This window comes from Pomacea canaliculata, linkage group LG5 (assembly GCF_003073045.1).
Source record: "Pomacea canaliculata isolate SZHN2017 linkage group LG5, ASM307304v1, whole genome shotgun sequence".
Taxonomy (NCBI): Eukaryota; Metazoa; Mollusca; class Gastropoda; order Architaenioglossa; family Ampullariidae; genus Pomacea; species Pomacea canaliculata.
This window is the reverse complement of record NC_037594.1, coordinates 28,469,734-28,486,997: the sequence shown is the minus strand read 5'-3', so window position 1 is coordinate 28,486,997 and position 17,264 is coordinate 28,469,734. Positions and strand designations below refer to the sequence as shown.

The 17,264-nt window shown below is 51.2% G+C and overlaps 2 protein-coding genes across 2 annotated transcripts in view; both read left to right on the top strand.

Annotated features, from left to right (window-relative positions):
* LOC112564552 (lactadherin-like) overlaps positions 1-13,625 on the top strand; it is a 27,588-nt gene extending 13,963 nt beyond the window's left edge. Inside the window, exons 3-8 of the mRNA XM_025239441.1 lie at positions 10,610-10,888; positions 11,294-11,448; positions 11,630-11,780; positions 12,085-12,485; positions 12,708-12,858; positions 13,033-13,625. Of these exons, the coding sequence (XP_025095226.1) occupies positions 10,610-10,888; positions 11,294-11,448; positions 11,630-11,780; positions 12,085-12,485; positions 12,708-12,858; positions 13,033-13,477 (1,582 nt within the window). The 3' untranslated portion in view covers positions 13,478-13,625. The remainder of the gene's footprint in view (positions 1-10,609; positions 10,889-11,293; positions 11,449-11,629; positions 11,781-12,084; positions 12,486-12,707; positions 12,859-13,032) is intronic.
* Positions 13,626-16,209: 2,584 nt separating this feature from the next.
* LOC112564799 (mucin-2-like) lies at positions 16,210-17,127 on the top strand. The gene has a single exon (XM_025239873.1). It carries the CDS (start codon positions 16,210-16,212, stop codon positions 17,125-17,127), a length of 918 nt encoding a protein of 305 aa, XP_025095658.1.
* The last annotated feature ends 137 nt before the right edge of the window (positions 17,128-17,264 follow it).

The window sequence follows — 17,264 nt, the reverse complement described above, 5'->3', positions numbered from 1 at the left end:
ACCTATATCCACCAGCTGGACGGGTTGAAACTCCCGACGCCATACCCACCATGGTACACTGGTCGCAACGCCCATCTGCTCATGCCTCCTCCAGCACAGTGCGAGACACCGTATCCACCAGATGGACGGGTCCCACCAAACCACGCATTCCCGCCATGGTACACCTGGTCCAAAACGCCATCTGCTCATCTCCTGGTGTAAGCGGAGAATCACCTACACCGTATCACCAGGCCTACACTGGCGAACACCAACACCTGCTGTGGCCCCTATTCCAAATAGCGGCGAGTCCCCCACACCTTTTAAAATTCTTCCCAAACCCCCCAGGGCCTGGACGGGAAACTCGACGCCATTACCCACCGGTCACACTGGTCCAACGCCATCTGCTCATCCTACCTCAGCACAGTGGGCGAGAACACCGTATCTCCACCAGACTGACGGGTCCCAACAACCACGGCATTCCCGCCATGGTACACTGGTCCAACGCCATCTGCTCATCCTCCTGGTGTTAAACGCGGAGAATTCACCTACACCGTTATCCACCGGCTACACCTGGCGGACACCAAACACCCTTGCTGGGGCCCTATTTCAAATAGCGGCGAGTCCCCCACACCTATCACCAGCGCTGCGGGACGGTGTGAAACTCCGACGCCATACCCCACCCATGGTACACTTGCGTCCAACGCCATCTGCTCATCCTCCTCAGCACAATGGCGAGACACCGTAATCCACCAGGACCTGGACGCGGTCCCACAACCACGCATTTCCGCCATGGTACACTGGGGTCCAACACGCCTCTGTCCAATCCTCCTGGTGTAAGCGGAGAATCACCTACACCGTAATTCCACCAGCTACACTGAGACACAACACCTGCTGCCCTATTCAAAATAGCGGATCCCCCACACCTATATCCACCAGCTGGACGGGTTGAAACTCCCGACGCCATACCCACCATGGTACACTGGTCGCAACGCCCATCTGCTCATGCCTCCTCCAGCACAGTGCGAGACACCGTATCCACCAGATGGACGGGTCCCACCAAACCACGCATTCCCGCCATGGTACACCTGGTCCAAAACGCCTCTGTATCCTCCTGGTGTAAGCGGAGAATCACCTACACCGTAATTCCACCAGCTACACTGAGACACAACACCTGCTGCCCTATTCAAAATAGCGGATCCCCCACACCTTACCCACCATGCTGACAGTGAAACTCCACCCATTTCCCACCATGGTACACGGGTCCAACGCCATCTGCTCATCATCTCAGCACATTGGCGAGACACCGTATCCACCAGACTGACGGGGTCCCACAACACAGCATTCCGCCATGGACAACTGTCCAACCCTCTCTATCTCCTGTGTAAGCGGCAAATCAACATACACCGTATCCACAGCTACACAGGCGATACACCAACACCTCTGGCCCCCCATCCATAATTAAGAGCGAGTCCCCACACCTTTATCCACCAGGCTGGCGACGGGATTGAAACTCCCGAGCCATTCCCACCATGGTACACTGGTCGCAACGCCCATCTGCTCATCCTCCTCCAGCACAGGTGCGAGACACCGTATCCACCAGACTGGACGGGTCCCACAAACCACAGCATTCCCGCCATGGTCACTGGTTCCAAAACGCCCTCTGTCATCCTCCTGGTGTTAAGCGTGAGAATCACCTACACCGTATCACCAGGCCTACACTGGCGAACACCAACACCTGCTGGCCCCTATTCAAATAGCGGCGAGTCCCCCACACTTAAAATTCTTCCCACCCCCCAGGGCTCTGGACGGCTGAAACTTCGACGCCATTTCCACCATGGTTTACACTGGGTCCAAGCCATTACCCATCTGCTCATCCTCCTCACTGGTCCAACGCCAGTGGCGCTCATCCTACCTCAGCACAGTGGGCGAGAACACCGTCGTCTCCACCAGACTGACGGGTTCCCAACAACCACGGCATTCCCGCCATGGTACACTGGTCCTCCAACGCTCATCCTCATCAAGCACTGCGAGACACACGTATTCCACCAATAGGACGGTCCTACAACCACCTACCGGCCAGCGTAACACTGTCCAACCGCCATGCTAAATCCTTCCTGCTGAGAATTCACCTACACCGTATCACCAGGCTACACTGGGCGGACACCAACACCCTGCTGGGCCCTATTTCAAATAGCGGCGAGTCCCCCACACCTTATCCACCAGCGCTGCGGGACGGGTGAAACTCCGACGCCATATTCCCCACCCATGGTACACTGCGTCCAACGCCATCTGCTCATCCTCCTCAGCACATGGCGAGACACCGTTATCCACCAGACTGGACGGTCCCACAACCACAGCATTTCCGCCATGGTACACTGGGGTCCTAACGCCATCTGCTCCATCCCCCCTGGTGTAAGCGGAGAATCACCTACACCCGTATCCACCAGGCTACACTGGCGAGACACCAACACCTGCTGGGGCCCTATTCAAAATGGCGAGTCCCCCACACCTTATCCACCAGCTGGACGCGTTGAACTGACCCATTACCCGCCATGGTACACGTCCACGCATCGCTCATCCTCTTCTCAGCACAGGTCGAGACACCATCCACCAGGACTGACGTCCTTACACCACAGCATTTCCGCATGGTACACTGCCAACGCCAATCTGCTTTCACTCCTGGTGTAAGAGGAGAATCACACTACACCTATCACCAGGCTACATGGCCTACAAGGAGAGACACCAACACCTGCTGCGCCCTATTCAAATAGCGGCAGTCCCCCAACCTTATTTTTTTCCACAGCTGGACGGGTGAAACTCCGGACGCCATTCACCCACCATTCCCACCAGGTTACACTGTCCAACGCCATCTGCTCATCCTCCTCAGACGAGTGGGCGAGAACACGTATCACCACAACGACTGGACGGGTCCCACATACCACAGCATTCCGCCAGGTTACACTGGTCCAACGCCCTCTGTCATCCTCCTGGTGGTAAGTAAAGACGGCAGAATCACCTACACCTCATCCTACCACCGCTACACTAAGGCGAGACACCAACACCTGGCCCTATTCAAATAGCGGCGAGTCCCCACAGCCTTACCCACCAGCTGGACGGATAAACTGCCATTCCACCATTAAACTCGACGCACATCGAACAACCCACCAGTGGTCCCACACCACGCACTGGGTTACAATGGTCAACTGCCATCTGGTCTATCACCTCGTATCCACCAGCACTCAGCACTGGCCCTATTCACATACGCGATCCCCCTCACACCTATCCACAGGATGGACAGACTGGAGGGTCCCACAATCCCTCCTCACGGCATTCAGCCAGACGGACGGGTTCCACAACCACGCATTCCCGCCATGGTACACTGGTCACGTGCACTGCTCCTGTGTTAACGGATAATTCACCTACACCGTATCCACCAGGCTACACTGGCGAGACACCAATCCACCTGCTGGCCCTATTCAAATAGCGGCGAGTCCCCCACATTATCCACCGAGTGATTTTCCCGCGAGATTCCTCCCGGTGAAACTCCGACGCCATACCCACATGGTACACGGTCCAACGCCATCTGCTCATCCTCCTCAGCACAGGTGCGAGGACACCGTATTCCACCAGACTGGACGGGTCACAACCAGCATTCCCGCCATGGTACACTGGTCCCAACGCCATTCTGCTTCATCCTCCTGGTGTAAGCGGAGAATCAACTACACCGTATCCACCAGGCTACACTGGCGAGACACCAAACACCTGCTGGCCCTATTCAAATAGCGGCGAGTCCCACCACCTTATCCACAGGCTGACGGGTGAAACTCGACGCCAGCCCACATGGTACACTGTTCCAACGCCATCTGCTCATCCTCCTCCAGCACAGTGGCGACCCCTTCTGGTGCTTTGACACCGTTCCACCAGATCTGGACGGTCCCACACCAGGCTCCGCCATTGGTACACTGGAACACCTTATCCAACGCCATCTGCTCATCCTCCTGGTGTAAGCGGAGAATCACCTACACCGTATTCCACCAGGCTACACTGGCGAGACACCAACACCTGCTGGCCCTATTCAAATAGCGGCGAGTCCCCCACACTTATCACATCAGGCTGACGGGTGTAAAACTCCGACGCCATTACCCACCATGGTACACTGGTCCAACGCCATCTGCTCATCCTCCTCAGCACAGTGGCGAGACACCGTATCCACCAGACTGGACGGGTCCCACAACCACGGCATTCCCGCCATGGTTACACTGGTCCAACGCCATCTGCTCATCCTCCTGTGTAAGCGGAGAATCATACACCGTATCCACCAGGCTACACTGGCGAGACACCAAATGCTATCAAATAGCGGCGAGTACCCCCACACCTATCACCAGCTGGACGGGTGAAACTCCGACCCATACCCACCATGGTACACTGGGTCCAACGCCATCTGCTCATCCTCCTCAGCACAGTGGCGAGACACCGTATCCACCAGACTGGACGGTTCACCATTACACTGGTCCCAACGCCATCTGCTCATCCTACCTGGTTGTAAGCGGAGAATCACCTACACGTATCCACCTGCTGGCCCAGGGCTACACCGAGACACCAACACTCTATTCCCGCAACATAGCGGCGAGTCCCCACACCTTATTTAGCACCAGGCTGGACGGGTGAAACTCCACGCCATACCACCATGGTACACGGTTCCAACGTCCAACACCATCTGCTCATCCTCCTCAGCACAGTGCGGCGAGACACCGTACCTTCCACCAGACTGGACGGGTCCACAACACGCATTCCCGCCATGTACACTCGTCAACCCATCTGCTCATCCTCCTGGTGTAAGCGGAGAATCACCCTAACACCGTATCCACCAGGCTACACTGGCGACACCCCAACACCTGCTGGGCCCTATTCAAATAGCGGCGAGTCCACACCTTATCCACCAGGCTGGACGGGTGAAACTCCGGACGCATTACCCACCATGGTACACTCCAACGCCATCTGCTCATCCTCCTCAGCACAGTGGCGAGACACCGTATCCACCAGACTGGAGGGTCCCACAACCACGGCATTCCCGCCATGGTACACTGGTCCAACGCCATCTGCTCATCCTCCTGGTGTAAGCGGAGAATCACCTACACCGTATCCACCAGGCTACACTGGCGAGACACCAACACCTGCTGGGCCCTATTCAAATAGCGGCGAGTCCCCCACACCTTATCCACCAGGCTGGACGGGTGAAACTCCGACGCCATACCCACCATGGTACACTGGTCCAACGCCATCTGCTCATCCTCCTCAGCACAGTGGCGAGACACCGTATCCACCAGACTGGACGGGTCCCACAACCACAGCATTCCCGCCATGGTACACTGGTCCAACGCCATCTGCTCATCCTCCTGGTGTAAGCGGAGAATCACCTACACCGTATCCACCAGGCTACACTGGCGAGACACCAACACCTGCTGGGCCCTATTCAAATAGCGGCGAGTCCCCCACACCTTATCCACCAGGCTGGACGGGTGAAACTCCGACGCCATACCCACCATGGTACACTGGTCCAACGCCATCTGCTCATCCTCCTCAGCACAGTGGCGAGACACCGTATCCACCAGACTGGACGGGTCCCACAACCACAGCATTCCCGCCATGGTACACTGGTCCAACGCCATCTGCTCATCCTCCTGGTGTAAGCGGAGAATCACCTACACCGTATCCACCAGGCTACACTGGCGAGACACCAACACCTGCTGGGCCCTATTCAAATAGCGGCGAGTCCCCCACACCTTATCCACCAGGCTGGACGGGTGAAACTCCGACGCCATACCCACCATGGTACACTGGTCCAACGCCATCTGCTCATCCTCCTCAGACAGTGGCGAGACACCGTATCCACCAGACTGGACGGGTCCCACAACCACAGCATTCCCGCCATGGTACACTGGTCCAACGCCATCTGCTCATCCTCCTGGTGTAAGCGGAGAATCACCTACACCGTATCCACCAGGCTACACTGGCGAGACACCAACACCTGCTGGGCCCTATTCAAATAGTGGCGAGTCCCCCACACTTATCCACCAGGCTGGACGGGTGAAACTCCGACGCCATACCCACCATGGTACACTGGTCCAACGCCATCTGCTCATCCTCCTCAGCACAGTGGCGAGACACCGTATCCACCAGATCTCCTGGCGGGTCCACAACCACGGCATTCCCGCCATGGTACACTGGTCCAACGCCATCTGCTCATCCTCCTGGTGTAAGCGAGAATCACCTACACCGTATCCACCAGGCTACACTGGCGAGACACCAACACCTGCTGGCCCTATTCAAATAGCGGCGAGTCCCCCACACCTTATCCACAGGCTGGACGCGTGAAACTCCGACGCCATTCCCACCATGGTACACTGGTCCAACGCCATCTGCTCATCCTCCTCAGCACAGTGGCGAGACACCGTATCCACCAGACTGGACGGGTCCCACAACCACAGCATTCCCGCCATGGTACACTGGTCCAACGCCATCTGCTCATCCTCCTGGTGTAAGCGGAGAATCACCTACACCGTATCCACCAGGCTACACTGGCGAGACACCAACACCTGCTGGGCCCTATTCAAATAGCGGCGAGTCCCCCACACCTTATCCACCAGCTGGACGGGTGAACTCCGACGCCATACCCACCATGGTACACTGGTCCAACGCCATCTGCTCATCCTCCTCAGCACAGTGGCGAGACACCGTATCCACCAGACTGGACGGGTCCCACAACCACGGCATTCCCGCCATGGTACACTGGTCCAACGCCATCTGCTCATCCTCCTGGTGTAAGCGGAGAATCACCTACACCGTATCCACCAGGCTACACTGGCGAGACACCAACACCTGCTGGGCCCTATTCAAATAGCGGCGAGTCCCCCACACCTTATCCACCAGGCTGGACGGGTGAAACTCCGACGCCATACCCACCATGGTACACTGGTCCAACGCCATCTGCTCATCCTCCTCAGCACAGTGGCGAGACACCGTATCCACCAGACTGGACGGGTCCCACAACCACGGCATTCCCGCCATGGTACACTGTCCAACGCCATCTGCTCATCCTCCTGGTGTAAGCGGAGAATCACTACACCGTATCCACCAGGCTACACTGGCGAGACACCAACACCTGCTGGGCCCTATTCAAATAGCGGCGAGTCCCCCACACCTTATCACCAGGCTGACGGGTGAAACTCGACGCCCATACCCACCATGGTACACTGGTCCAACGCCATCTGCTCATCCTCCTCAGCACAGTGGCGAGACACCGTATCCACCAGACTGGACGGGTCCCACAACCACAGCATTCCCGCCATGGTACACTGGTCCAACGCCATCTGCTCATCCTCCTGGTGTAAGCGGAGAATCACCTACACCGTATCCACCAGGCTACACTGGCGAGACACCAACACCTGCTGGGCCCTATTCAAATAGCGGCGAGTCCCCCACACCTTATCCACCAGGCTGGACGGGTGAAACTCCGACGCCATACCCACCATGGTACACTGGTCCAACGCCATCTGCTCATCCTCCTCAGCACAGTGGCGAGACACCGTATCCACCAGACTGGACGGGTCCCACAACCACGGCATTCCCGCCATGGTACACTGGTCCAACGCCATCTGCTCATCCTCCTGGTGTAAGCGGAGAATCACCTACACCGTATCCACCAGGCTACACTGGCGAGACACCAACACCTGCTGGGCCCTATTCAAATAGCGGCGAGTCCCCCACACCTTATCCACCAGGCTGGACGGGTGAACTCCCACCATGGTCCGGTTCCAACGCCATCTGCTCCAATCTCCACACATGTACAGACTGACGGGTCCCACAACCCGGCATTCCCGCCATGGTAACTGGCCACGCCATGGTCTGCTCATCCTCCTCAGCACCAGTGGCGAGACACTGTATCCACCAGACTGGACGGGTCCCCACAACCACAGCATTCCCGCCATGGTACACTGGTCCAACGCCATCTGCTCATCCTCCTGGTGTAAGCGGAGAATCACCTACACCGTATCCACCAGGCTACACTGGCGAGACACCAACACCTGCTGGGCCTATTCAAATAGCGGCGAGTATCCCCACAACCTTATCCACCAGGCTGGACGGGTGAAATCACCTACACCTATACCCACCATGGTACACTGGTCCAAACCCATCTGCTCTTCTCCTGGTGTAAGCGGAGAATCACTACACCGTATCCACCAGGCTACACTGGCCCTATTCAACACCTGCTGGGCCCTATTCAAATAGCGGTGAGTCTCCCACACCTTATCCAGGCTGACGGGTGGACGGGTGAAACTAACGCCGTACCACCATGCACACGGTCCAACGCCATCTGCTCATCCTCCTGGTGTAAGCGGAGAATCACCTACACCGTATCCATTCTACACTGGCGAGACACCAACACCTGTTTGGCCTCCAGGGCACACTCAAGAGACACCAATACCTGATATTTCACAACATTGGACAGCTCCCCCAATGTCGACATACCCGCCATTGTACACTGGTCCAACACCTACTGCACACTTAGGTTATTACACTGATTTTTTCTGCTTTTTTTTTTTTAATACAGTTCGTCAGACAAATGTTCACAAGCTTACATTGTTAGTTTATTTCGATTAGTTTTTTTCGTGGATTTTTTTAATTGAAAGGATTAAATTAATTTTTATTCCTTAAAGGTTACATCTGTAATGTCCCGATGACCATCACTAATGCTCAAAAGGTCACCGACTCGCAACTCACGTCCTCCAGCTCTATGCTGTTTAGCACGTCTGCCTTTGCGGGCAGACTGTTCAACGAACATGGTGCCTGGGTTCCATTGTAAGTACAATGGTACATCATTCAAAATCTTTTTACTTCCTTTACGTAATGTACTCAGTGCACAATGTACACAAATGTACAACTAACTGTATATTAACTAATCTTTTTTAATAAAACTAAAATGCATAACACTTAATTTTTCCCTTCATGTTCTTTTTTTCGATATTGAGCTCTGGCGGCAACTCAACGACAAAAGTGTTCTGCTTTGTAAGCGATAATATTGTTAAATCATTGATGACATACACGAAAGTGCGTTAAAGTATTGAGATCCTCTTTCCTTCTGCTCAAATTCATGCAATCTCGCTGTAACAGCACAAACGATGGTAACCAATGGCTACAAGTGGATCTACTTCGTCCCATGGCTGTGTCCGGCCTGTTGATCCAAGGTTCACCTGTAGACGACCGTTGGACAACGAGCTTCCTTCTGCGTTACAGCAACGACGGCTATAGCTTCCAAACTTACACCGGAACCAACAACATTCCGACAGAACTGAGTGGCAGCACCGACAGGAATACGGTGAAGACGGCTTTTCTGTCCGCACCAATAATGGCACGCTTCTGGCGAATAGTGCCGGTCTCCTGGGCGCCGGCTGGCATCGCACTTCGCTTCAATTTGCTGGGCTGCGAGGAACAGGCATCACCTCAACCTCACCTGCCACTCCAACAATTTTGCCTTCAGCCAGACCCACTCTAGAACCACGTAAGTGGATGGTGCTAGAAAGCAGAGCGGCTAATTTGGGGAGTGCTTTCCCAAACGGAAACAGTCATAAATTAGAATGGTGTGACATTTTCGTCATCAAAACATAGTGTTTAATAATTATACATCATAAATTGTTTCTTTTATACTAAACGGACTTTTCCATAACAGCTTTTTTTGTCTCTTTTATCATTTGCTTACTGCAAAGAATACATCAACTGTTTGGTTGCGCTCAAAGACACGCTGCTTATACCACCTAAAACGTCGACTCTGCTACCCTAGGAAATAATGGTTTTTCTTCTTAAAAAAAATCTATCACCTCCATCCATATCCCATCCGTCTCCTTTTTTTGGAGGCGACTTCTGTTTGTGGATATTTTTTGTTCCTTTCCTACTTGTATCCTATTCCACTAGGCTCTGTACATGCGCGTGTTTGAAAGATGATACAAATCATTAGTATTTATACACTACAGCAAGCGTGTACAGTTTAATAAAGTTTATAAGTACAAAACTTAATAAGCTTACCATGGTCGAACGATAGACATATTTAGTGATCCTCACTTACTATCCTAACTGTATACTGTACAATTTTTCGTCGCTTGCAGTATGCTTTACCAAGATGGGTCTAGAGAACTTCCAGATTATAACAGACAAAGCAAATCCAGTCTTCTTCTCACCTGAACGAGGAGCACAAGGCTAGCATGGGGAGACTTACTCAAGACTACAGCAGTGGCGCCCCCTCTTGGATCCCAGCGTATGTAAAACACTCATCCTCGTAGGTCGCATAAACGCCACGCACTTGATTGACTTGGAAGACTAAAATATTCTTTAGCCCTACAATTTGTGCAGCACTAGAACAGATTGAAGATCATTCTTAAGGCCGTTCGTTTTGGGATACAAGTGTCAGGATTGTATTCATGTCTATAGCCTTTAACATTATTCCAAAATATTTCTTTCTGGTAGCTTATGTACTGTCCACGTAGTTTATTCTGTATTTAATGACGTAGACTACAGTGGCTTTGTAGCGCATTTCGTTTCTAATGCCGAGAGATCTAATAAAAATGTGTATGTATAGTGTCACTGACAAACACCCATGGATTCAAGTGAACTTCGAAGAGCTAAAGCAGGTGTCAGGTGTGCTGCTGCAAGGCAGACCAACAGGACAGTTCCACGTGCAGCACAGCATTGACGGCATTACCTTCACGGACTACACAGACAGTCCTTCCACGCCTCCTTACATCTTCCGAGCCACTGACTACGGCAACCAACCGTCTGCGCAGCTCTTCAACCGCAACATCGTCGCCCAGTACATCCGCATTGTGCCTGTCGATGCCACAGAGAACCTGGAGCTTAGGTACTAAGCGAAATGCGAAGATGCGTAGACGTGGGTTTGGGAATCCAAGAACCATGTATTTTTGCGTGATCGCCCAGACGACAAACGCTTATGTCTGCGCCTAAATAGTGATATTTTTCTCACAGTTCTGTAACAGACATTGCCTATCAGCCTTTAATTTCCTACCCAGCGATATGGCATGTTTTTCATCCTTGTGTACAGACAGGAAATATCGTAACTAATTATAACCACGTATGGCATTTAAATATTTCTGCGCAAGAAATTTATTATGAAAAAGACTGGCATTTCATCGGTCTTCGCTCTGTAAAAGTGTTTATTGAAATACTTTAACCACGCTGCTATTTTTGTGACAGATATTGGGAACCGCTACCAACTAAAAATGATTGTTTTGCTGTCGTTTTCTAGATTTAACGTGGTTGGCTGCAATCCGTCTCCAATAAACTACCAAGTAACTACGGTGAGCCCATCTCCAGTGTCGGGACAAACACCAACTGCAGTACCACCCAATGTTTCTGGTCAGACCCCCACAACAGTTAATCCCAGTTTCACGACACCGTCAGGTGAGATTAGTGCAGTCCCATTTATTATAGTGAATGGGATTTAGGAAAAAAAAAGTCTTAACAAAGTTTTGCAGACATCTAATCATCTTTAAAAAAAAACCTGATGACAGAGAGGCAATTATAATAACATTGTTCTTAGATGAAACTTAAATGACATTGTGCATATTGTTTGTTTCTCTAGTGTGTCTGGTTCCCATGGGGCTAGAGAGTTCTTACATCGTGACACCCGGACAGCTGACGTCATCATCCTATCTAGACACCCTTCACGGGCCTGACCATGGCCGCCTATACAGTACAGTCACCTTCGAGACAGGAGGATCATGGATTCCAAAGTAAATACTGTTGTTTTGATTGTTTTACCGTCTTACTGTTAGAATGCGAATTATATAATCCATTCAATCTCCATCTCCTAAAGCTAGTGCATTCTTGGATTGGATGGGAAAATTTTGGGTAAAATGCTTTTAGAGTGAAAACTGGCTTCGTCCATATGTATAATAGATTTTCAGAATCTTTTCAGTTTTTTTTTTTAATTCTTGTATATACAATCATAGAAATGTACTGTTTGACATAAAAACAGTATATCCAAAATGACAGACGCAACACAGCCCCAAGCACTGCCTGTTTTGTCTGTGACAGAGTCGAGAATACACCGTGGATCCAAGTCGACTTGCGCTCCCTGAAACTGATCTCCGGCGTGATGACCCAAGGCAGCCCGGACACAGACCGCTGGACGACGTCCTATACCATCTCCTACAGCATCGACGGCAACACCTTCACGCAGTACACTTCCCAGCCTGGCGACTCCACCCCGTACATCTTCACAGGCAACACTGATCGTAACACACCGGTGCGTAACCTCTTCAACCGTGACGTGTTGGCCCGTTATGTGCGTCTGTACCCGATCTCCTCGTCGCCTCTGGGTTATGGTCTGCGTTTCGATCTTCTTGGTTGCCGACCTGACATCCCACCCACAGGATTTACACCCACAGCTTCACCTTCTGCTGAGCCTGGCGTATCAATACTCGTCCCTATCCATGGTAACAATCCATATTCTTTACTGACTTACCATTCGTTACTAATACTGTACCACAAACGGTTAGTTTTTAGATTAAAAGAAAATCAACAACACCGTTGTAATATAAAAATTACGGACTAAACTGTAACTTTCACATTATAAAGCATTGTCCATATCTTTTTAACGTAGTTAACCTCTTTATCCAGTTTTTTTTTTTATAATGTAACACTCATGATTTTTTCAGTTTGCAACGTTCCAATGGGTCTCAGCAACCCGTTGGTTATTTCCAACAGTCAGTTGAGGGCTTCTAGCTATCTGGATATGTTCCACATGCCTGACAGAGCTCGAATATTCACCGAGCAGGATGGTCCTTATGCCAGTGGGTGGAGACCGAGGTAACATATGCCCACAGCTTATGCACCTTTAAGTTACAACGTAGTCATCCTAAAGAGAACAGGTTTAATGTTTTCACTTGTTTTGCAGATTATTTTAAGTCATGTTTTGTAAGTTTTTGTTATGCATAATTATATTTAAACAATAAACACAGCAAGTAAATATTTGTATTTTAGTGTATCAAACGACAGACAATGGATCGAAGTGGACTTTTTGACGTCCTACGCGATTGGCGGCATCTCGACGCAGGGAAGTGCGGACAGTCCCTACTGGGTGACCCGGTATGAGATTTACTACAGTAACGATGGCCAGAACTTCTACCCTGTGCCAACTTCTGGCAACCAGATTCAAAACATTTTTGAAGGTAACACCGACCAGAACACCCCCGTCATGCACTTGTTCCCGGTCATTCATGCGCGTTACATACGCATCCGGCCAACAGAGTACCATGGTGAAATCGCACTGCGCTTCAACATCTTCGGATGCGAGTCTCCATCAGCCACGCCCCGCCTTTGCTGGTCAGCACCCCGACGGTGGGTCCCAGCGTCACGCCCACTGCACAGCCTAGCATCAGCCCCAGCTTCACGTCAGCCGGCTGCCGCTACTGGACATCGTGGGTGAACAGCAACAAGCCTTCCGAGGGCAATGAGTACGAAAGCCTGCAGAGCCTAGGAGGACTGGTGCACGTGTGCCAGCCACAGCAGGCGCTGGACATTGAGTGCCGCGTAGCTGGCACGCGCGTGGCCTGGGACCAGGCTGGCCAGAAGGACGTCACGTGTGACAAGCAACAGCTGATGCTAATGTGCCTCGACACGGCCGAGCAAACCTGCTTCGACTATGAGATTCGCGTGCTGTGCGACGAATGCACTTCGCCAACTCCCGCCGTCACGACCCCCACACCTCCCCCTCAAGGCAGCTGCGCCGCTGGCTGGTCGCCGTGGTACAATCGCAACAAGAACGTGGCCAACGGTGACCACGAGCAGCTGAGCAAAGAGGAGCTAGAAAGCTGGTGCCGCGGGGGCAAGGTCAGTCAGGTGGAGTGCAACGCTGTGGCCGATAACCAGCCGTCCTACAATAAGCCGCTGATCACCAACTGCGATGTCGAGACGGGCTTTACTTGCGATGCAGAGATAAATGCTCCCTTGCCTTGCGAGGACTTTATGATCAGATATATGTGTGACTGTAGTGGTGAGTTTATTTCTTAAATATTGCACCTTTAGACTGCAAATTCATGAATTCATTCAAAAGCATAACCAAAGAACAGTTCTGTTCACATTTTCTGTTAGCACCGAGAAAATTGTCTGAAATCACCCAGATAAGATAAAAGGCGAAGAAACCTGACTGCTGCTTATTTCTGGCATTTTTGTATTATATATATAAGTCGCTAAACTTCTCTGACAGGATGAATTTTGTTTGTGATGCATTGACAAAACAAATAAAGCTAAACATTCAAACATACCGTAGATAAATAAGAAATTAAATTATAAATAATAGACATAAAGATATTAAGTCTCATATTTTAATTGCTATGTTTATATTGAGTGATTCAGTTACATTTACACACATTGCAATAATTAGCATCAAATTTTTTTCAAGGCGTAACAATAAAAAGCAGTCCAACGGGAGAAACGCCAACTCCTAATCCAGCAACCTGTAAATCTGGTTGGACCACTTGGATCAACACACCCTCAACAAGCGATGGTGACCGCGAGCAGCTAACAAAGGAACAGAAACAACAACTGTGTCCTAATGGCATGATGGTAGAAGTTGATTGCCAGACTGTCACTGGCATTGAATACTTCAGTTCTGGCGAGGTTGTCACCTGTAATGTTGATCAGGGGCTCATCTGCAACAATGTAGATAACGAGCCAGTCCCATGCAACGACTACAAAATCCGATACAGATGTGAATGTCTCCAGCAACCTACTGCGCAGCCAACTGGTACATCAGGCGAATCACCTTCTGCTTCACCACCAAGCATTAGTGGACAAACGCCATCCATTTCTCCGACAGCTCAAACTGGAGGCACACCGACTCCGGCTCCTGGTAGATGCACACCTGGATGGACCACTTGGATCAACACACCCTCAACAAACGACGGTGACCGCGAGCAACTAACAACCGAACAGAAACAACAACTGTGTCCTAATGGCAAGATGGTAGAAGTTGATTGCCAGACTGTCACTGGCATTGAATACTTCAGTTCTGGCGAGGTTGTCACCTGTGATGTTGATCAGGGGCTCATCTGCAACAATGTAGATAACGAGCCAGTCCCATGCAACGACTACAAAATCCGATACAGATGTGAATGTCTCCAGCAACCTACTGCGCAGCCAACTGGTACATCAGGCGAATCACCTTCTGCTTCACCACCAAGCATTAGTGGACAAACGCCATCCATTTCTCCGACAGCTCAAACTGGAGGCACACCGACTCCGGCTCCTGGTAGATGCACACCTGGATGGACCACTTGGATCAACACACCCTCAACAAGCGATGGTGACCGCGAGCAGCTAACAACCGAACAGAAACAACAACTGTGTCCTAATGGCATGATGGTAGAAGTTGATTGCCAGACTGTCTCTGGCATTGAATACTTCAGTTCTGGCGAGGTTGTCACCTGTAATGTTGATCAGGGGCTCATCTGCAACAATGTAGATAACGAGCCAGTCCCATGCAACGACTACAAAATCCGATACAGATGTGAATGTCTCCAGCAACCTACTGCGCAGCCAACTGGTACATCAGGCGAATCACCTTCTGCTTCACCACCAAGCATTAGTGGACAAACGCCATCCATTTCTCCGACAGCTCAAACTGGAGGCACACCGACTCCGGCTCCTGGTAGATGCACACCTGGATGGACCACTTGGATCAACACACCCTCAACAAACGACGGTGACCGCGAGCAACTAACAACCGAACAGAAACAACAACTGTGTCCTAATGGCATGATGGTAGAAGTTGATTGCCAGACTGTCTCTGGCATTGAATACTTCAGTTCTGGCGAGGTTGTCACCTGTAATGTTGATCAGGGGCTCATCTGCAACAATGTAGATAACGAGCCAGTCCCATGCAACGACTACAAAATCCGATACAGATGTGAATGTCTCCAGCAACCTACTGCGCAGCCAACTGGTACATCAGGCGAATCACCTTCTGCTTCACCACCAAGCATTAGTGGACAAACGCCATCCATTTCTCCGACAGCTCAAACTGGAGGCACACCGACTCCGGCTCCTGGTAGATGCACACCCTGGATGGACCACTTGGATCAACACACCCTCAACAAACGACGGTGACCGCGAGCAACTAACAACCGAACAGAAACAACAACTGTGTCCTAATGCAAGATGGTAGAAGTTGATTGCCAGACTGTCACTGGCATTGAATACTTCAGTTCTGGCGAGGTTGTCACCTGTGATGTTGATCAGGGGCTCATCTGCAACAATGTAGATAACGAGCCAGTCCCATGCAACGACTACAAAATCCGCTACAGATGTGAATGTCTCCAGCAACCTACTGCGCAGCCAACTGGTACATCAGGCGAATCACCTTCTGCTTCACCACCAAGCATTAGTGGACAAACGCCATCCATTTCTCCGACAGCTCAAACTGGAGGCACACCGACTCCGGCTCCTGGTAGATGCACACCTGGATGGACCACTTGGATCAACACACCCTCAACAAACGACGGTGACCGCGAGCAACTAACAACCGAACAGAAACAACAACTGTGTCCTAATGGCAAGATGGTAGAAGTTGATTGCCAGACTGTCACTGGCATTGAATACTTCAGTTCTGGCGAGGTTGTCACCTGTGATGTTGATCAGGGGCTCATCTGCAACAATGTAGATAACGAGCCAGTCCCATGCAACGACTACAAAATCCGATACAGATGTGAATGTATTGAAACACCAACCACACAGCCAGTTACTCAGACCCCAGCTGTAACCCAGCCAACTGGTTCTACTTGTATTTCCGGCTGGTCAGCTTGGATTAATCGCGACAAACCAACTACAGGTGATGGTGATATGGAAAAGTTGACAGACAGTGAGCTCGTGCAGTTCTGTGGTGTCGGAGGAAAGATAACAGAAATCGACTGTCAGACTGCAAGTGGCATCGAATACTTTAGTTCGGGCGAGGTTCTTGTCTGCGATCTTACGCAGGGTTTACATGCAAGAACTCAGACAACTTCCCAGTCGACTGTAGCGACTATCAAGTCCGGTACAGATGTGACTGTGGCGAGACGCCTACTCAGGCTCCAGTGAGTCATCCTGCTGTCACACCAACGCCCTCCGTCTTCGCGCAGTCTACTCTTCCGGCGTTTGCGTCAACCATTCGAACAAATACCATAATAACCACATGCTCACAGAGTTTCTGGACACCCTGGATCAACAGGGACACC